The sequence below is a fragment of the Phodopus roborovskii genome, unplaced genomic scaffold (assembly GCF_943737965.1).
Source record: "Phodopus roborovskii unplaced genomic scaffold, PHOROB, whole genome shotgun sequence".
NCBI lineage: Eukaryota > Metazoa > Chordata > Mammalia > Rodentia > Cricetidae > Phodopus > Phodopus roborovskii.
Window position 1 is genome coordinate 39953099 of NW_026126517.1, and position 23107 is coordinate 39976205.

The 23107-nt window shown below is 42.5% G+C and overlaps 1 protein-coding gene across 1 annotated transcript in view; it reads right to left on the reverse strand.

The window, feature by feature from the left end:
- The window catches only part of Iqch (IQ motif containing H), a 169620-nt gene extending 146513 nt beyond the window's left edge, over window positions 1–23107 (reverse strand). The window contains exons 1-3 of the mRNA XM_051197720.1: window positions 22989–23107; window positions 22437–22528; window positions 12130–12247 (exon numbers count right to left, since the gene is read on the reverse strand). Of these exons, the coding sequence (XP_051053677.1) occupies window positions 12130–12247; window positions 22437–22528; window positions 22989–23000 (222 nt within the window). The 5' untranslated portion in view covers window positions 23001–23107. The remainder of the gene's footprint in view (window positions 1–12129; window positions 12248–22436; window positions 22529–22988) is intronic.

Sequence of the window (23107 nt, forward strand, 5' to 3'; positions counted from 1 at the left end):
TATTATCAGAGCCAATTACTGTTTTACCTACATGGTTGCACAGAAGCAGGGAGCTCAATTCTCATCTCATCAGTGATTTTGTGGTATTTATTTTATTACTATGCCCACAACGCTATATAAGAAGGAAATAGCTTATGCTATTAAAACTTGGGCTGGAATACAAGAGGCTAAGGTTGCTTCTAGAAGAACTTGTGAATTAAAAACACTAGGCAGCATGTAATGCCAGCTCCCCAGACATGGGCAGACCATAAAACAACATACATCTATCTGAGCAGGAGCTCCCACACAGAGTCATCAGAATTGAAATGCTTCACAAACAAAGTTGAGAGAAGCTATTTGCCAAGTTACAGTATTATCAGCAGAACATTGTTCTCAACAGTGTCTGCCCCGAGTAATGTCTTCTAAAGTGGATGTTGCTTAATGCTGTATTCCCACTGGTAAAAGACATCTTCCATTTAAATCTTAAAGCCAGGGAAAGGACAAATATGAAAATAATTCAGTCACCTTTCACTTATTCTCACAACCATGATTTTATATATTGAAAAGAGCAGTAGACAGTGAGTCCCAGTTTGAGCCACATGAGTTAAATTTCTCATCTGTAACACGGGGAATAATATCAGACTTCACAGGGTCATTTGTAAGATTCAAATGACTGATATGTGTTGAGTGTCTCATAAATTATAAAGTGCTGTTCGGGGGATACTTGAAAAGAGAGCTTACTGGCAGGTAGGGGAGGGAGACTGCAGGGGACTGAAATACTTCAGCTAGACTAAAACATATGAGTTCTTAATAGTCATCCTTCGAAGTACGTAATGATAACGCCAACAAATTAACTTGGAATTTGGAAAATAAAAAGAGTTAAACATTTAGCCTACTTTTCCTTAAAAACTCTATTTCATAATCACCAAAATGTCTTTAAAATGATCTTTGTTGATGCTACAATCCCTAATTTGATCGTGTATTCGGGTAGCATTGATGGTATTGTGGTAGATGGTTGTAGTTTGATAAAGGGCAGACCAAGCTGATTAGAGAGCTGGATTTACTGACCAACCATAGTATCATTAAGAGAGTAAAGATACTACAAAACCAGGCACAGCAACTCAGGCCTGTACTCTCAGGGTCATCTTTGGCTGTAAGGCAAGTTCAAGGCCAGCCTGGGCTATGGAAAACTGTTGAGAGAGGAGCACGGGGGGGGGGGGGGGGGGGAAGACACTACTTTGCCCATAGAAAACGGAGATGAGGGGAAGGTAACTGGGCAAGCGACTGCCAAGCCCTGTGACCTGCCAGTGGGGAGATGGATTGGATTTGCCTCTGACAGCAGGTCTCTTTCCACCACCGGGATGGAGAATAATGGGAGGCTTCTTTGGGTATGTCAGTCTAGGGTCATCTTTCTTAGTTGACAATGACATTAAGATCTGAATGAAGAAACTGAGTCAATCATGCAAAGATCTGGAATTCCCCAAGGAGAGAGAAACTAATTGGTGAGCAGAGACAGCTACAGAGGCCACTGGAGGCTGCCTTCACAGGCAGTAGGAACTCTTCTTCCACTGTGGCTAGAAGGGAGAGGAAGAGGCGCTTATCTGTCCGTCCGTCCCCCCCCCCCAGTGAGTGTGACAGTGAGGAGGGAAGGGCGGTGCCAGCTGGAGGACAGGTGGGGGTGTGCGAGTGATTTGGGTACAGATGAGTGAAAGCACTTCTGGGCTGAGTTTAGTGACATTTGAAACTCGAAGGCCATAAAATTGAAATCAGGGCAGTCCACATTACTGTGAGATGTGCCTCAGTCACATGCTGCTGCTAGGTGCAAACCAGAGCAGCTGGAGGTGAGATAGCAGAGTGAAGAGATGTGCTAGGATTCTGTGAGCATGTGTGACTGCAGTGCCGAGCTACTGAATCTGATGGTCCCTTGTCACATGCCGGAGTAGATGACTGTTGGAATTCTGTAGTCACCCAGAGAAGCTACCAAGGACCTGGCTCCTTCCCTCTCCCACTGCACCATCCACAGAGCCTACCCCCATGCTTATCACCCTGTGCAAGGTGGCTAGTATGGCTTCAAATGCCATGCTTGTTTCTAGCAGAAAGGAAGGGGGAAACAGGAACAGCAAAGTGACATGGCATCTGTGACTGTTCCCTTCATCACAAAGATGAGCTGATAACCCCACTAGACTACTGCTCAGTTCTCCTGGAGTGAGACCCACCGGTACATGTACTGTAGGGAAGATGGAGAAATGGATGATCTTAGCCGTGGTGGAATGCGCATGCCATGGGTAAAGAGCACAAGGAGTCCTGCCAGTGATGGGCACAGGGACACGCTCTGCGGGGAAAACAGTTCTGCCCTTACCAGGAACTCTAGCTAGCTGAGCGGAGAAGGAGTAAGAAAGTGGTAAGACCTGAGGGCGCATGGTCAGTGGTTGAAGGTCCTCAGAGCAGTAAGGGTTACTAGAAATAGCCTGGGATGTTCTGAGGTGATGTGCTTCCTGGTTCTGACAAAGCGTGCCCTGTCCCGCTGTCTGCGGAATGCCTGTCTCAGGACTGTGGGTTCTCAGAGCTCACCTCACACAGCAGCACTGAACCCAAAACATCTGAGGTAAAGACTAGCACATGGGTGAGGAAAGGCAAGGCTTTAGTTTTGTGTTTGTGGTCTTACAATCTGCCACAGAGACACTTACTACCTTACAGGGTAGTAAGTTGACATTCTGTGCAACTTTAATCACATTTATTTATTTATTTGTTTGTTTGTTTGTTGTTTACAGGGGGATGTAGTGAATGTCAGAAGACAATTTGAAGATGTTAGGTTTTTTCCCTTTGGATGTGGGTGCAGGTGATCCAACTTAAGTCATCAGGCTCGGGTGCCTAGGATCTTGCTGAGCCATCTCAACAGCCCTCAAACATTCATAACACCCCAACTTTTTATTTTTTAACAAAGTTCTGCTATGTTGCTCAAGTTGGCCTTAAACTCATCACACACACACACACACACACACACACATACACATACACATGCAAACACAAACACACACATACACACACTTGGCTTCCAGTGCTGAATAACAGCATGGGCTGTTTATATTTACACAAAGAACTCAACCTTGGCTGGTTAATAGTGTAAGAGCCACAGCATCTTTACTGTCTAACAGATGGACACAACTTCTGTCCAGTGTTCACAACACACAGGCTACTGTTCACGCCAAGGCCCTCTTGCTATGAATTCTTTTGGGTGTTGGTGGCCAGAGAATAGTGGCTCTCCTGGTAAACTGCCTAACAACATTTGAAATTGGGGTGCCACTTTTGAAATATTAAATAAACTGCAGCATACCCTACAATAAAATCTGGGCAGCAGGCCAGCAAGACGGTACAACCAGGAAGGGCGCTGCTGTCAAGAAGCCAAGTTCAGTCTCCAGGATGCACACACTGGGAGGAGAGAATGGAGTCTGACTCCCACAGCCATCCCAACCCATATGGCACATGTGCTCCCAAACCCCACACAAAATAAGAAAACAACTGTAAAAAGTAAGTAGTTTATACTTCTGGAAAAAATACATAAATAAAAATATGCAATTAATTGGATCTTCTCATGGAAATGTCACTAGTGGTATAGGCTTACTTATAGGCCTATTTCTGAGAACCCCAATTCAGTAAGAATCATATCCCATCAGTTACAACTCAGCTACACTGTAAACTATAAACCTCAAAGAATATATAGTACATGTGTACTCCAACTAAACTGTAACAAAGTATAGTAAGAGCATGTGTCTGGCAGTCTCCCAAGGAGCACATAATTCTAATGCAACTCACAAGTGCATTACTGTAACAAGTCAGAAAACAAAGCCAAGGAACACCTCCCAGTCACTGCATGCTCAATTTCCCATCCATTTTTGGTCATTATTCAGAAACATTTTACAATTGTCAAATTCTCTGTGACCCCTACATTTCAGATCACAGCCTATAGTTGAAGAGGCCAATGTGCTGTATACTTATTTTCAGGTTGTTTGAGTTTTGTTCGACTTTCCTAGTCTACCCTGCCCCAACTAGAATGTGAGCTTTGTGAGAGCAGAGAGATGGAGTGTTCATGCCTCAGGTACCTTGGAGGTTGTTGGGGACTAATCACAAAAACCACTGTGAACACCTGTGCTGCTCAGTGCTCAGAGTGTGGCATCGTGGAACCTGTTACCCTTGCAGCAGCCCTTCAAGATGCAGGCTGTCCTTACCCACCCCACCCCCATCCATGTGAGTAGTCAGGCCACAGAGACAGTAAGTGACTGGCCAAAGTGTAGTTAGCAAGTTGTGGAGCCAGGGTACGAATCCAAACCATGCAGTGGCCCATTCAGAGCCTGCTCCCAGTTCCAAACTGTCTACACATGGGTGACAGACACAAACTGGAGTGTCCCTCCTTTAGACATGAAATAAATGCAACAGGAAAACCTCCCCACCCCTGGCTTTGGTAAAGAGCATGGAACGCCGTCTGAAGACTCATGGGGGCAATCTGAGTGTGAGAACTGGGATGTATTATATTCACAAGCACTGTTGACTGCATTAGGTGTGATAATGGTATTGCAAGGGGGAAAAGCTCATTTTAAAAATGCATGCTAAAAGCATTAAGAGGTGAAATGTCATTAGGTCTTTACTTTAAAACACTTCAGTAAAAAGAGATGAAGCAAAAATGGTAAAGGTTAACAACTGTAAAATGTAAGCAGAGAAGGTGGCCACTCACACACTGTTTTGTTATTATATTATAGCACAGCTTGCACTGCTTTGGGGTTGACCTGACTGGTGCAATGAGGAGGATGAAGGGATAACAGACACAAGTACAGAAAAGCTGGAATCCTGTGGGCCGTGTGCTTGCTCTAGATGCATCGCTAGCAATGCAGAAACAGCTGTGGTCTACCTCTGCATGGAGGGGGCGGGTTTACTGCCATATGGCTGCTGAAAGCCTTTATTTTCTTCATCACCCTATACATTACTCAAACTCTCAAGCCAAGTTCAGAAGAGCACATTCTGATCTGATCATACTCTGCTTAATCAGACAGGAGAATATTCACTCTCTCCTCATGCCCTGCCATGCCCAGTCTTTTGTGAATGCAGTCTCCTCTGCCTGGGAACTCACTCCACACTCTCCTCCCTCAGTGTCCAATTATTCTGGCCATTCCTATTGAGTCTCAAGACCTCACCTCTACGGACCTTTCTCTGAAACCCATTCCTCTTGAGTCTGAGTTGGGTGTCCTTCAAACATTCCAGTGTACTTTTCCCATCACAGCATTTACCCCTGAATTTTATCATTGTCTCCCTACTTATCTCTTCCACTGACATTGTCTCCATAAGAACAGGAACATGACTGCATTCCCACAGCACCCAGCAGAGTGAGGAACACATAAAAGGGTCTCCAGAGATGTCTGATAAAGAAATTGATGTCATACAATCCTCTCTGATTCTCAAATGGGTACACTGGCAGTTGTTCAGTAGGGTGGTATGACTATAATAAACAGCAGCCATAATCCTTATTGAGAACTCTTGGGGGCAAAATCCACTAGTTCTATATTGAAACAAAAATGAATACAATAATGAACAGCAATGATTTTTTTCTTTTCTTTTACACTTTGGGTTTGTTTTGAGATGGGGTCTCATGTAACTCAGGTAGTCTCAAACTTACTACACTAATTCAGGCTAGCCTTGATTTCCTTGCCTCCAGCTCCCAAAACAGGCATGTGACATCACACTTGGCTGGGTTTTGCTGTCATTGCTGTTTGTCTGTTTTTGCTTTGGGTTTTGGTTTAGTCAGAATCTCTTTATGGAACCCAAGGTGACCTCAAATTCCCTGGCTCAAATGTTTCTCCTGGCCAGTCTCCCATGGAACTGAGATTGCAGGTGTGTGACACCAGAATGGGTTTAGAGATAAGCAAACAAATAGAAACCCCTCATACATCTCTATGACAAAATATAACCACCAAAGATAATTCTTACTTGTTTTAAGCACTTCATATGCTAACCTGGAACCTACAAGGTCACATTCTTTTGTTATTATGGATATTCAATAGGAAAAATTCAGAAATATACCATATTGCTGGGTAAACTACTTTATCTCAAAGTTACTTACTTTTGAAATTGCATATATTTGAGAAAACTATTTGAACCTTCTCTTATATAGCATCTATCGGCAAAGAACATCTTTTATTTTTTAACAATTCAAAATATAATGTTTCATCTGGGCCTGAAGGCACTCAATTAAAATATCAGCACTGTTAAGCCAAGATACAGTGAGTGAGAGGCTAGCCTGGGCTGCATAGGGGGACCCTATTTATCTGCCTATGTACATACACTGGATGGATTGTGCAAACAAAATAACTGTCTGGAGGAACACATAGGCCAGGTAGGTTGGTGGAGAATAGGGATGAGGCAAGTAGCTTTGCCCCAGCATCTTTGTGTTTGTTACACTTTTCTCTTGTTACTGTTGTAGTAAACATGCATTGCTGGTAAATTATGTATGGCTGATAAATTTAGAGAAAAAAGAAGTGAGTATTCTAATAAGCAAGTCTGGAGACTTTTGACTGTATCCACAGTGTCTGTTGTGATGCTTTATTTTCTCTGCCAACTTAACTGCTTTTAGAATCACCATGGAAACACAGCTGTGTCTCTGAGGGTGTTTCTAGGTATCTGAATGAAAGGGGAACCCATCCTGACTGAGGTGGCAACATCCCACAGGCTGGAATCTCGGACTAAATACAGAGGAGAGGCTGAGCAGCAGCCTCCAGAACTCTGCTTCCTGACTGCAGACATGTGACCTCACATTCTGGTTGCCATCCCCTGCCAAGATGGACTGTGCCTTCAAATGGTGAGATGAATAAAACCCTTCCTTCTTTACATTGCTTTTGTTTATTATTTTGTCACAGCAACAGGAAAATTCACTAACACATCTGTAATTCTGAAAATAAGACTTCAGATTCCAATTTTACTAATATTTCATCACTGTGTCTATATTTTGTCAAGAGGAATCCTTCAAAAAAGGTGAGACTACTCCTATAATTTTCTTTTTTAATTGTTTCTTTTTTATATATTATTCTTTTTTATATATTAAAAAGCTTAAGAAACAATTCTTAGTTGTGATCCTTAATTACAGTTGAGCAACTTCTGTCATCTAAGCTTTTTTGGCAAGAATTAGAATTCCAAAAACAGCTATTTACTTTGGGGAGACACAGTATGAAAGAGCAACTGGGGTTTGCCTAGTTTAAAAGGTCAAAAGTCAGTGATTTTACACCTACTCAAAAGTATAGGCCTCTATGCCAGTACAGGACCCTGCTTTCCCTGCACTTCACAATACAAAATCAAAGCTATTGTTCTTGCCCGTAGTCCTGGCTGTCTTGTAACTCTCTACGTAGATCCTGCTGTCTCTGAACTCAAGTTTCATCTGCCTCTGACCCTCAGTGCTGGGATTAAAGTTGTGAGCCATTAGGCAGGGCAGACACACATTTTAAAGTAGATGCCATTGATATTAAGGATAAAACATGTCCAGGGAGTCAGGTCTGGAGGGGCAATCAAGTCAGGGTGGGAAAGATCTTGAACAGAGCTCCCCTAGTTCAGAGAACACAGCACCGTTCCTGTCAGCACGTACTTCCTGGTCTTTATAGCCATGTTCACTTACTAGGGCTCAAAACTCCCATGGAAAAAATAAAGTTCTGACCAATGTTTACTTTTCTTATGAAGTAATAATAGCAACTATGCATTTTACAATGGTCTGAATCTCAGATACTGTCATTGCTATTGTAAATGGGAGGCCTCTAGTCTCCGGTCTTATGAACCAACTGCTGCCCTTAGCAAACACACACATACACACACATACACACATACACACACACACACACACACACACACACACACACACACACACACACCAAAAAACAAACAAACAAAAACCTAGAAATTTAATGGAAGCAGCAGCTACTGAACAGTAGGAAGATGGAAGTGTGAGCTTCCTTACTGCAGCATACTGTCTCTTTTTCATTAGGATTTTATCATCGTTAGCTTTCTCCTTTAATGGTTTGCCTTCTCTGACTCAACTATAAGTTCTATGGCAGCAGAGACCTGATCTATCTTCCTCATCCCAACATGTCCTAACAATCCTTGGCAAGCATCCACAGTGTCAGGGTCTAATGTAGCAAGTGCCATGACAGAGGCACGAGTGGCCTGCCCTGTGAGTGCAGAGAAGCCTCATGGATGCTTAACTTGGGCATGAGCATACCTTTAGTGGTCTCTGTGGTGGTTTCATTTACTCTATTTACTGAGAGTCTCCTGGCATGGTACAGCCATGAACAAACTGGCATAGATTCTATGCTGGTTGAGTTTGTAATCAAAATGAAAGACAAACCTTTAAAAAAAAAGCCATTTACACAATGGAGTAATACTGAGTGGTAAGAAACAATGACACCCTAAAATTCACAGGCAAACAGACAGGACTAGAAAAACCATCCTAAATGAGGTAACCCAAAACCAGAAGCCAGAAAGACAGATGTAGTATGTACTCACTCATAAATGTATACCAGGAATAAAGCAAAAGATACCCAGACTACAATCCATAACCCCAGAGAAGCCTGAACTCTCTTCCAGAAACAGATGGAAGCAGATTCAGAAATCCACAACTAACCAATGGGCCAAGCTCCTGGAGTACAATCAAAGTGATGGAGGAGTGATAATATGAACAAAGGAGTCAAGACCATGATGAGAAAACCCACAGAATCAGCTGACCCGAGCTAATGACAGATCAGTGACTCAAGTCTAACAAATGGGGAATGTGCATAAGACTGAACTAGACTCCCTTAATATAGGTGACAATGGTGTGACTGGGACCTAACACTAATGCACAAACTGACTTAGTGGAGCCCATTCTATATGGAGAGATACCTTGCCCAGCCTAGATACAGGGGTGTGGGGGTGGAGAGGTGCCTTGGTCCTGCCTCAGTGATATGATGGAACAGACTTAGTAGATTTGCTAGAGGAGGCCTTACCCTCTCCATGGAGCAGATGAGAGGAGGGAGTGGGAGGGAGGGGAAACTGAGATTGGAATGTAAAAAATAATAAAACAACAACAAAGAAGCCATGTAGTTCACTAGCTAATTACATCTGTGGCAAGTGTGATCAAGGAAAAAAAATGCAAGGTAATACAAACACTTATAAGAAGGGTTTCTTCCCCATGACTGCTATGTAACTCTATGAGTATACTAAAATTCACCCAACTAAGCACTGTAAAGTGGTGAGTTTTATAGTGTGGGCATTCAGATGCCATAACGCTGTCATAAAAAGAATACCACAGTGGGGACGAGCATGGCTTTGTGGCCCTGGATTTCTGGGTTCAGAATGCTGATTCAGACATTCATAAGCTGTGTGCTCTTGAACAACATATCTAGCATCATGTACCTTGGTCTTTTGCTAAATCAATTAAAGATAATGGCAACGCCTCCCTCTCAGATCATCCTGAACATTAAACATGCTGGTATTTCTAAAGTGATGATAATCTGGCCCCCAAAGAAGATGACCTGTGGTTACTTTGGGATAGTCAATATACACTTCATCTTTCCTATCCTTTCCCAAAGCACATGTTGATCTATTTATCCTTGATGTGATATTATTAGGAGGCAAGGCCTTTGTTCAGTGAATAAATTATAAGAGTGGAACCCCCAGGAATGGAGTTCATGCCAAACTAGGAAATGGGCCCTCATCACAGACCCAATCTGCCAGCTTCTTGATTGGGCCTTGCAACATCAGTAACTGTAAAAGAAATACTTCTTTCATGTCTGTCTGTGATATTTTGTTAGAAAGGGCAGAACCCACCAACACCAAAAGGGATTCAGAGCCAAGCTAAAAAAAAAAAAAAAAAAACACTCTGTGGAGGCAAAATCAGAGACCTCGTGAACGCCTTAAAAATCTATACTCACCAAACTGAAAACTACAAAAAACAGAACAAAACAAAACAAAAAACACGAATTTCTAGATACATACCTAAGTTTGTATGTACCTAGATAATTTAAATAGACCCATAGTACCCAGTTAGATAGAAGCAGTAATTAAAACTCTCCCAACTAAAAAAAAAGCCCAGGACCAGATAAATTCAATGCAGAATTCTACCAGATCTTCATAGAACTTACAACAAACTCTTCAAACTATTTTGCAAAATAGAAAAGGAAGGAGCATCTCCAGATTTCTTCTACCAAGCCAGTATTACCCTGATACCAAAGCCAAACAAAGAAGACAGAGAGAGAGAGAGAGAGAGAGAGAAAGAGAGAGAGAGAGAGAGAGAGAGAGAGAGAGAGAGAGAAAGAAAGAAAGAGAAGAAAATTTTAGGCCAAAATCTCTGATGAACATGATGAACACAAATGCAAATCTCAATAAAATATTTATGAACCCAACTCAACAAGAATATTCACCATGATCAAGTTGGCTTCTCCTAAGAGATGGTTCAATATACATAAATCAATAAACATAATCCACCACATAAATAGATGAAATGACAGAAAGGATCATCTCATTGGATGCAGAAAAGGCCTTAGAGAAAATCCACCATCCCTTCATGGTAAAAGTCCTGGAGAGAATGGAGATATGGACAACATATCTCAACATAATAATGTCAATTTACAGCAAGCTCATAGCCAACATCATGTTAAATGGAGAGAAACTCCAAGCATTTCCACTAAAACAGTGAACAAGACAGATATCTTTCTCCATTCCTACTTAACAGCAGGATCGAGACATACAAACAGGAAAGGAAGGAGTCAAAGCATCTTTATCTGCAGATCACGTGGTTCCATAAGACCCTGAAGACTGCCTGTACCAGGAACTTCCTACAGCTAATAAATACACTTAGCAGAGTAGCAGAAAATGTTCCTCCTGAACTCTGGGTTTTGATTGACTTTACTTCTGAAGAATGTTTTTTTTTTGGGGGGGGGATTAACTGTACTATAGACACATGCAAAACAACAGCAACATCAAACTTTAGAGATAGACCAAAATATGCACTATATTATCTAATTTAAAACACAATGTAAATATTTACTCTTTTTAAAAGTTTAGCAGTTTTCTCACAGAGACTGAAGCAGCAAGCACGTGGGTTTGCACCAGGTCCTCTGTGTGTATATTACAGTTGTCAGCTTAGTATTTGGACGGGACTCCTGACTGTGAGAACAAGTCTTGTGCCTGCTCCTGGAGCTCTTTTCCTCCTGTTGGGTTGTCATGTCCAACTTAGATATGATTGGTTTGGCTTTATCTTTTATATTTTATTTTTTTGCCATGTTTTTTAAAATTGGCTTATAGGCAGGCCTGTAAGGCATTTTTAAAATTTGTGATCAATGGGGGAGGGTCCTGGGTTCTAAAAGAAGAGAAGGCTGTGCTGGGTGGTGGTGGCTCATACCTTTAATCCCAGCACTCTGGAGGCAGAGGCAGGCGGATCTCTGTGAGTTCGAGGCCAGCCTGGGCTACGTAGTGAGTGCCAGGATAGGCTCCAAAGCTACACAGAGAAACCCTGTCTTGGAAAACCAGAGGGAGGGAGGGGGAGAGACAGAGAGAGAGAGAGACAGAGAGAGAGAGACAGAGAGAGAGAGAGAGAGAGAGACAGAGAGAGAGAGAGAGAGAGAGAGAGAGAGAGAGAGAGAGAGAAGGCTATGAAGGCCATGAAGAACAAGCCAGTAAACAACACCCCTCCATGGCCTCTGCATCAGCTCCTGCCTCCAGGTTCCTGCACAGTTTAAGTTTCTGCCCTGACTTCTTTTTATGATGAATAGTGATATGGAAGCTTATGCCAAATAAACCTTTCCCCACCACCACCACCAAATGCTATTTTAGAGATGCTATTTTAGAAAAAGTTTAGCACTTTTGTTTGGTTATAATTTATGTCAACAGGCTCCCTTTTTGAACATGAACATTCAGTGATATTTAGTGATTTACAGAGTTGTAAACCCTTACCACTATATTATCCCAAAGAAAACTCACACCCTGGCCTCACCTCCCCCAGAACTTCCCTCCCTTCCCCTCCCCCTGGCCTCCCCTTCCCCTAGACTTCCCTCCCCACTCCCCCACCCCTCCACCATCTCACACCCCCCACCTCACCCCCCACCTCACCGCCCCCCCCATGTTGTCTGTCTCACAGGCTCCTACCTTTGCTCTTGGAAGGCCATGTGAAACTGAACTGCGCTGCTTTTGAGGTTGCCAAAGTTTACCCTCAGACTCCATGGGGAAAATAAAGGATTTCTGGTCAATTACAGTTGGGATCAACCTAAGTAAACAGAAAGGGGGGTTAAAATCTCCTGCGGCTGCAAAAGCCTCTCAAATCATAATGTAAAACAATGTTTCCTACTTAGGGTTGTGCTCTATATGAAATATGCTATTGGTGACTCCAGTGGACCAGAGCGATGTTTAGCGGTGCGGCCACTAGGCCACTAGAAACTCACAGCTGTTTGATTAAACACAAGAACTTTCAAGTCTGATAAAGACCCTATAGTAATAATAAAAAGCAGCAGCTCTGGCTCTGCTTATACAACTAACAATGGTAGAGAAAAAAGTAGCGCTGTAATTTTTTTAATAAAATCAAATGATAGGGTAGCCAACAGTAAATATATCCTTTAAATCTCTGCAGTTTTAATAGTTGCAAAGATTAATAGCAGAGCTAGTGGAAGGTTTTTCTTATTAAGCAGCAGATTGCTCCACAGCAATGTAAAATTGTAAGAAAGAGTATATGTGCCTCATATTATACTTAATTTTTTTTACATATAAATGCAGGTTCAGTTTCCATAACATGACCAAATAATCAAAATGAATAAAATCCAGCCACCAATATAACTTAATCTCTCAGTTTTACTATGATGTCCACCTTCTGTACAATTATCAATACAGAGCAACTTAGACTTCTGGATTTTCCTCTAACATGTTAAGATGTTGAACATGGTCATCTCCATCCTTACAATAAGCAAAGGCAACAAAATATCACTTCCTGTATCCACCAGAGGACTCCAATCACTGGACAGAGGGCTGCCCCGAAAAAGCAAGATGGTAGTATTCAAAGAGTGACAACTCAGAGGGCACAGGAGCCCGAGACTAATGCAGCAGCTGCAGCCATGGGGAGGGCATTTAAACTCTGCTCGACAGTTGCTGGAGGCTCACTACAGAGAAACTCATAAATTAAAGGTCTATGTTTCACTTCAGGATCTACATCGTATTCTCACTATGGAGACCAGAGAAAACCCTCTGCCGTATTTTCAGCTAGAAGAAGGGGACATCCCCACTCTGAAATACTCCTGGGGTTCTGCTCTTTGTCCATTTGTTTTGAAAGACAGATGTCAAGGCACAGTATTTTACTAAAGATTTAGTCTGACTGGAGAATTGTAGATAGTGATCCAAGTCCATCTAGCCTTCTTGTCTCATGTAAGCTAGAAGCAGGCAGTGCTGAGGGAAACCTTTGCAGGTGATAGATAGCTCAGGGACACAAACCCACCTGAAAGACCTGCTCATAGGAATATAGGCTACTTCTCACACTCCTTACATGGGCAGACACAGACCCTGTCAATGCAGGAATGTGGATGAAAGAACTGCAGGCGTCAGTCTCTAAAACTTCTGAGGAAACCCAGAGACAACAGTGGAGACAAAAAGATGCAGGGGGAAGTTGAATATGCAGAGATCTGTATTCCCAGCAGATGATAAACACTGCATGACTCCTAGTCAGATGACCCCTTATAGTAAAAGTCTATGCAGCCCATTCCCTGATGGGAGATGTCATTCTATAAATATGTTTCTCTTATTGATTAATGAATAAAGCACTGTTGGCAAATAGGAAGGCTAGATAGGTGGGACTAGGAGACAAGGAGGATCCTGAGAAATGTAATAGAGGAGATTCAAGATGTAGAGACATGAGAGAAGAGGTCCAGACCCTCTCTCTGGTAAGATAAGACCATGTGGAAATATTTAAGACAGAACTAGTAACAGGCCAACAGCTTTATATCTAATACAGTGTCTCTGTGTGTTATTTGGGGCTGACACAGCTCTGGAAACAGGCTGGTGGGAAAACTGATCATAACATCCCATTACAAAACTTCATGTCCAGCAAAAAATGAGGTATGCTAAAAACAAAAAAAAAAAAAAATAGTTTGGAGTGACATATTAAAACCCAGGAACTGATTTGGTGGTGATGGATATTTTGGAATTACCGAACCAGAACATAAAATAGCTATGATTAACATGCTAAGGACTTAGTGGAAAAGGGACACAGTATGAAAGAATAAATGGATGTGTGTCTCCCAATAACCTGAGATGGAATCAAAACAGAATGCTACACCCATACATAATCTAAGAAATAAATAGGTTTATCAAGAAATAAGTAGGTTTATCAAACAAAAAAAAGGGGAGGGCAAATCCACTAAAGTGCAGAGGTGAAAAAACATAGCAGAATATCCAAGAACTGTGGGACACCTATAAATGGTGTAATGCCCAAACACTGAGAATACTGGAAAAGGACAAAGGAACAGGAAAGTGGGCAGTCATAGCTGAGAACTGTCTGAAATTCATGACAGATCCAGTAATCTCAGAAATACCCACCTGGATAAATGCCAAAAATTATAGCTGGGCGTATCCAATTCAAATGACACAAAAACAAAGACAAAGGGAAAATCTTACAAGAGAGAAAGAAAACCTTACCACGAGGGAGGAACTAGAACCCGAATCAAATGGCACTTCTTTTCACACACAAGGCAAGAAAGAAAAGGTGGATTGAAACCTTCAAAACAGGGAAAAACATGTCAACTTAAAATTCCAATCTAGCAAAACCATGTCCCAAACTGAAAGGGAAATACAGACTTCTGTGCACAAATCAAAGCCCAGTTAAACTGTTGAGCTCTGTCTCAGAAAAATGTCTAAAGGAGAAAAATGTCTAAAGGAGATCTTTGAAAGAAGGAAAATGGTGTGCCAGACAGGGCGACCCAGGGCACAGAGAAGCCGGTGCTCTCTGCCATGTTCCCTATATTCCATAGCCCCTGGTTTGCTGCTTCTTTCTCTCAGTTAAGCTGGTTTTGTATGTGATGAACATGGCTTCTTGTTGAATTAGTGGAGAGCACAGAAACAAGAACCTCTACCACCCACCCCACCAGAGCGGGTCTCTTGGTGGATTGTTGTAAATGGTATTCATGCTGACACTATCTAAATTCAATTATTAGAGATCTGAGTGCCTCTCATGTAACTGGCCAGTATCAGCACATACACACCTCTGCCCTCCTCCTCTGTATGTATGTATAACACACTCACACACTCACACACTCACACACACACAAACACACACTGGGATGGGGTGCAAAGACCAGGAACAGACTGAGACCAAAAGGTAGCCATATGTTGTAATGCTGAGATTTATGTCCCGCACAAGACAACCCCAACAGGCTGAATCCAAGGTGCTTTGCTCATGATTGACAGCAAGCCTTCCTCATATGCACTCACTGTTAAGAGAAACCTCTCTTCAGTCTGCTGATCTTCAGGGTTACTCATTTGTTTTCTTGTTTACTTGCTCCCCTCAAATCAAGCTCGATCAAGTACAAAGTGAATGCTCCCGACACTGCTGGTCCAGATGGCCGTCACTCTGTTAGTGTCAATGAGTGGTGCATGGCCATTAAGAGCAGTGTGAGTAGGAAGACTATAGCTAGGCAACAGGAGCACAAGCACCGCATTTTCACACAGAACCGATGCCAGCCAGCAAGGGGGTCAGAGAGAATCATACAACACATTTTAATCTGACTGCTCTGATTAAAATGGCTACTTTTGATAATGTCCTTATCGCTGGAATGACTGGCAGAAAAGGCTTGCACTTGCCAATGATTAGTTTGTGTGCCTATCAGCTCTTTGTACTACTCCACCACTACATTTTCTCCTTGAGTAGTAGCAACTAGTGTTGCTTACAAGGAAAGCTGCATTTGTGAAAAGCAAACTATGGTGTAAGAGGAAGGTACCAGATGGCAGACCTCCTCTATGGCTTAAGTCTCAGTTCCCTCACGGGGAAAATATCAACTTCATGGATTTAAGGGAACACATCAGAGAGTGACAGAGAAGGACACCTGAAGTCCTCTTCTGGCCTCTGTACAAATACATGTGCACACACTACACATACACCTACAGCCTCACACACACATGAAGAAAGCATTACAGGAGGTCGATTAGCCTGTCAAGTGTTGTGAAAATACTGAGAGTGATAGAGATCATGGCGACAAGAAGGGGACAACTGCGGCATACTTGATCTGAATCACTTTCATAGGTGCTTAGTCCAGAATGAAATCTTCCCTCCCTCTAGTGTCTATAGCAGAGGAAAGCCTCACGGTCCTGGCAATGTTGACGCTCAGGCACTCACAGCAGCTGTGCTTTTCTGGCAAAGGAGCAGCCAAATCCTACACTGCTTGCTGTTGGCCTCCCTTTCAGAGGGACTCACTGCCTCCAGGACATTTGCAGAAGTCTTATAGTTTGAGAGACACTGGGGATTCCTGCTTCAGCCCAGTGCAAGAGGCTTACTCTAGCCTTTCATAGCCACAGGGAACAGGAAGTTTAGGGCCAGGCTCTTGAGCATGTAGAGGCGGACCCTCCATGCAACCACATGAGTGCTGATCACGGGGGCATGCTCACCCCAGGAATTTTAAGCACAATCCATCTGTGTTAGAAACTCCAGGCTCTGGCATCTCAGCATCTCTGACTGGGAGTCAGTAACAGAAAATCACAAACCTGTCTGAGACCCATGACGAGGAAATAGGTGTGCACAAGATGATACCAGGTGTGTGCAAAGAGGACATAAGGATTATATTTACAAATTAGGAATTGCTTTGTACAATAGTTCTAGTTTGCTTTCCTAGTGCTGTGACCACAAGTAACTTGGGAGGGAGGTTTTTTGTTTTTTTTGTTTGTTTGTTTGTTTCAGGTTAACAGTCTATCACAGAGGAAAGTCAGGGCAGGAACCTGGAGATGGAAACTGAAAGTGGAGACTTCAGAGAAAATACTCTGCATACTAGCTAGCATCCACCTTGCTCACCAGTTTTCGCATAAAACCTGGCACTACCTGCTCCGGGTGGCCACCACCCACAGTGAGCCAGGCCTTCCCACATCAACCAGCGATTAAGACACTTCCCCACAGGCATGGCATGGGCCAACCCGATCCAGCCAGTCTCTCACTGGACACACCCTCTTCCAAGGCAATTCTAGGTTGTTCTGGGTTGACAGTAAAGACTAGCCAGCACAACTACTACTTGATATTCTTGTGAGTGATATCTTCCTTGCTTTCAGGTGGATAATCATGGCTTGTCCTGCACTTGACACAAGAGGCTGTCATAAACAGACTTGGGTTCAGAGTCTGGTGTGTTCTGTGGGAAATGATACACAAAGCAGGTTGCGCAGGCCAGAGTTTCCTGAATAACCACTCTGAATATTTTCTTGTGTTTTGACCTTGATCCATCTCATTTCTTCTGCATCCCACTTTAGCACCATACTCTGACAGCTAGGTCCAAGGGTCCTCCAGGCTTGTGGGGATCCTAGAAACCTGGCAGGCTTCCTCCCTTCCTGGGAGGAAGATCATGATTATTCAATTGTATAGAACAGGAAAGAGAATACCCAAGGACTCTATATGATGCCAACTCCATGCCCTGGTCCAGGGCCTCTTCCACTTGTCTAGTCCCTAATAAGGGGAAAGGACATGCCTTGGCAAGAGGGGAGGACCAGATAAGACACCTCTTGGTGTCTCACAAGAAGTGTTGTTTTATTCCATTTGCTACTAGTTAGCTCTTTTAGGCCCTCATACAACTCCCCCACCCTTTCATCTAATGAGACAAGAGGCTAAGAAACAACTCAAGACAGGAGAGCTCACCTACTGGATTATTTCAATGGTGACAGATACCTCCTCTGATGACCTCTAGCCATGCTCTCCACTCTGAGGCTCTTACTAGATGTTTCTGTGTTTGTCTGATGCTTTGGCATACACTGACTCCACCTACTCATGACCTACATCTGTACTGGCCTCTGGCTGTGTCTTCCTCTTGATTTTAAACTCAGTATCCTCAGTTGTGGGTAACTCCATATATTTTCTCTCCAAGGATTCTTCTTTATTTTTTTCCTATAGATTCTTTGTTTTCAAAGAATAAGTGATCAGTCAATCTGCCAGTTACAATTTAACACATTTGCAAGTGACAGCCCTTAACTTAATAATTAAGACAACAAAACGAGGCCTGGAAACATGGCTCAATGGGTAAAGGTACTCTGTCACCAAACCTGATAACCTAAATTTGATTCCCACAATTTATATAGTGAAAGGCAAGAATCGATCAATTCTTCAAGTTGTCCTCTTACTTCTGCATATATGGTGTGGTACACATGCATTCACATGTTTGCACACAAATAAATAAATGTTTTTTAAATAAAAAGATTATAAATGGCCAAAAACTCCATTTTTGTTTGTTTGTTTGTTTGTTTTGTTTTTTCCCCAGTATGGGTATGTTTTTTATCTAATTGGATTATTTAATTCAAGTAAAGAGCTTTTTTTTTTAATTTTAGTTAGATTTACTAGGATTTATTTTATGAATTTAAACATACTGAAGACCAGCACAAACGTGATTGCACTCTCTTTCAATAGCATTAGAATCAGAAGATTGGGTTTTCTCCTGCAGACTTCTTGGTCTTGTGATCTTGTGCACCTTACTCAGTCTTAGGTCTTTGTCTATAAAATTGGGATAATGATTTACACCATGTCACTGCAGGGCTGATTTCAGGCAACATGCATCAAAGTACTTTGTACAAAGTACTTTTCATATAACTGCATACATGTGTGCCCAGTTGCTGGCCCTGTTGTTTCCAAGACCTTTTCAAAATCAGCAGTGACCTTGTCTAGTCACTTAATTTTAGCTTCTGTTTTCAGCCTCCTGGGCCTTAAAACCCAGTGTCTCCTGCTTTGTCTCTCCCAAATCCATTCTCTTCTGCATGAAGAAGCTCTAAGTTCAGCCTCAGTTGGACATAGCAATTATGGTAACCTGGCTGGAATGCTGTTGACTTTAGTTACTGTAGGTGCTGAGCATCCCTGATCACCTGGTAGAGGCAGTGTTTGTTAGCTTGTTTTCTATACAGCCTCTACAGAGAAGAATTGCTGGGCTGGAGAGATGGCTCAGAGGTTGAGAGCACTGACTGCTCTTCCAAGCTCAACTCCTGGTTCAATTCCCAGCACCCATAGGGCAGCTCACAACTCTCTATAACTCCAGGATCTAACACCTTCACACAGACATACCTTCAGGCAAAACATCAATGCACATAAAATAAAAATAAATTATAAAAGCAGGGGAGAATTACTACACTTAGGGCTGTGGTTTTAAGCTCAGCATTTCAGGGGCCTCCAGGAAGATTGTAACAGAAGGTGTGGGGTCTCTCAATTGTACAGATTGGATTCATCACAAATTCACAAAATCAAGAATCACAGATAAAGTGTCTCAGCCTAGACAAAAGTAAGAAAAATATTATGGGGAGCTCTAGATTCCTTTAAAGGCACTTTAAAAAAAATGAGACTCAGAAGTACAAAAAGGTATCTATATTGGGGAAAGACACATGATGTTTGGACAAGAAAAAGAACTCACCCTTCAAATTCATAAGAGCAGCCCTTCAGTGAATGAGAACTGGAAGCTGTTAAACACTTCTCACATGTCCAGCCCTTGAAATTGCTACAAGGACTCCCACAGAAGAGTGTGCATCCACCCCCTGCCTCAAGAGCACCAGGGAACTAAGTGTGATGGCAGCTGAAGCCCATGGAGCAGAGGGATAAGTCCTGAGACCACACTGCTTCAGATTACAAAATGTAGTTATTGAAAAGAAACTGCTTTCACTAAAATGAATTTTACATCCAGTTGTTTTCACTGATAAAAAAAAAAAAAAAAAAAAAGAGGAGGAGGAAAAGGAGAAAAGAAGGGAAAGAAGAAACAGCAGCAGCAGCAGCAGCAGCAGCAACAGCTCCTCCAAGGTCACACAAAACCTGGTTCTTTCTTCCACAAGCCAATTTCCCCTTGCCAACACTTTAGACCCACACAACTCCTCTACTTTCTCAGTGGCCCAGACCCCGAAGTTTGGAAGTTTGGGGTGACTCTTGAGTCTCACTCTTCTTACCAATACCTAATGTCAAGTGCGTTTTGGTTCTTCCCAAATGTTTTGAATGCAGGTTTTCATTTCCCTGCCCCCTGCGAAATCTTCATCTAAGATGTATACACCTCAGATTAGAAGGACAAGATCTGTGGCTAACTGACATAGCTCTCATATCTAAAGTCAACAAATGGCAACTGTTCAGTACATGTTTGCTGAATAAACGAGTGACAGATAAGTCATCTGATGACACATGGGCCACTGCTGGTAATCCAGCTGCTGATCCCTCTAGACTGTTGGTCCCCAGCCTCTGTCTACAGCATTTCCAGTGTCACTATTACAAAACACCACATCCATTAAGTGACAAACTGATACAAAACCATCAGTGCTTCCTCCTTTCTAAGGAAAGAAGTTTAGACTTTACTCTTGCCCAGTCTGTCCCCTGTTCTGACTGCCCGTTTTTCTTTCCCCATGTCACTCCACCAAGCTGACTTGTCTCCCTGATGAGCACGCTCTATGTGGTCTTCATATTATTCTCTCTTTTTCTTAAGGCGTGCCTGAGACCATGAACTACTTTACCGTTGGACTCTCTAGAACGGCCTGCAATGAGCTCTCCATGCTCCAATCTCTATTTAGCCAGGTGCAACCATGCACTGCAGTTTTCACCAAGTTAGAGTCTTTGTTCTGAACTTAAGATTCTTTTCAATCTACAGAGCACCAGCCACAGTGCTATCCGGAGTACAGATTCCTGGAAGCCTCCATAGCCTGGATTAAATACGGGATGATAAGATGGTCCTTTTCAGGATGACAAGAAAGGAGAAGGAGAAAGGAAGACGAATGAGGCTTTAGATTCAGACACTCAGATATAAGTGGAGATATGGGTCATTGGTGTACTGATACAGCAAAGAATCGTTGATGAAGCTAGGCATGGTTGTTCACCTTGTAATCTAACACTAAGGAGCCTGAGGCAGGAGGATCACTGTAATTTGAAACCACCAAGATGGTGACACAGTATTCCTGTACCATGTTTTCCTTTATTGGGCCATTCTAGGCCCTTTCTGCTTCCAGAAGCCCCCCAGATGGAGTGAATTTTCTTCTATTCCTCAGAATGAGAACCTCATATAGTTCCATGTGATAAAGGGTCCAAAAGACAAATGTTGATTATGTGACCAAAGGCTTGAAGTAGGTCATTGCCCATCTCTCATGCAGTTGCCTTCCCTGTTCCATGCCATCTTAAAGGGGACTGTTCCAGTCAGCACTTAGATTGTGAGAGACCCTGAGGCAGAGGCTCTTAACATAGCTGTGCCCATATATATTCCTGACAACAAACTATGAGATGATAAGTTTTGGTGTCCTAAGATATTAAGCTCAGATAATCTGTTACAAAGCATTAATAATTAATATATAGATGGTACTTCATCTAGGAAGTGAAGATGAAATTGTGGCAAATATAGAATAACCTGATAGGAAAGACAGTTATGTGTGCAAGGCAATGGAGACAGGGATGACAGGACAGGGTCGCCTCTATCAAAGGTTAATAGATAATCTGCATCCCCACTATCTAGTACTGGGACTTGGCTCTGTGCACACTTCTCCATGTCTCTTTGCAGTTTCAGAACACTGCCTTTACTGCGTGTCATTAGTTGCATATGCCAGGCCCATATACAATACACAAAGAAGAGCCATGGGCACTTACAACCAACTACCAAGGTTAATCTACAGTCATTCATTAGGAAGCCCAGTTCTTAGGATATATTACATACTGGGCATTTCAATCAAACTGTATTTCTTTTTTACTCACTATAGACACCAAACTTACTTTTAAGATTGATTTTATGTTTGTGTGTGTGTAAACTGTATGCACTGTGTATATTAGGGGAGGGAGGCGTGCCATAGAGGCTAGGAGAGGGTTCAAATCTCCTGGAGCTGGAGCCACATGAACTTCTGAACCCACCTACTGTGGGTGTTGGGAACTGACCCCAGGTCCTCCAGAAGGGCAGTGTGTACTCTCTGATCCATCTCTCCAGTCCCCAAATTACTTTAGTAATAAAGCACATGGGAGCACAAAACTGTAAACGGCGCGCCTTGGGATCTAAAGAGTGTAAAACCTAGCCCATTCTCATTTAAATATTTCCTTGAAAATTTTTGACCATTTCTCACCGAAAAGCAACAGCAACCTGGGATCCAAAAGCATCTGTCATGCTGCGAAGCAGTAAGACTGAGAGCAGCCTATAAGAAAGCATCCCTAAAGTCCAAACTCTGACACAAATGTCAGGCATTTCACGGAGATAAAAGGTGCAGGGTGTTATTTACTTTGGGCTGCAACATGGCTATTTACTCACCATTTGGAAGTCATAGGAGAATGTATGTTTTCATCCACAGGAGCCATTAACACCTGGTGGTTTACAACATCTAGATACTTCTCAATGTGAATCTGTTACAGAAAAGTCAAAGTTCAGGCTATTATGGTGGATGTAAAATTCTCAGCTAATTTACTCCATTTCATTAGGTCAATACTTTGGATTGTGTAATGCACAGAACACTATGTGTTATTACATGCCTTAGGTATCATCAGGCATCTCAAGGCCAAATTGCTTCAAATGTCCCAAAATACATAATGAACAATTGAGACTCAAAGCTAAGTGACCCGAAGCCCTCATCACAAATGAAACTGCACCAAAGTCAGGAATAGTTTGGCTATATAAATCTGACCTGGCATACCAACATGGAATAATGTCTTTCTCCGACATTAGTTTCAAGCAGCCATCTGAGGAAGACAGGCTGGTAGTCACCCCAAACCGAGTTCTGCTCAACAGTGACATGGGGACCTGTGAGAACTATCAATCCTTCCTTCTCTTTCTAGTATTTTATTTACTAACCAAAGCCTTACTTACTTTTAACCCCATTTCAGTCCTTTGAATTGCTGTCTCAAGATTCTGAATGTCTAGAGGGTCTCTTGTCTCTTCAGTTGAGAATTTTGTTAATTTCTCCTTTAACTGATGAAGGTCCTCAT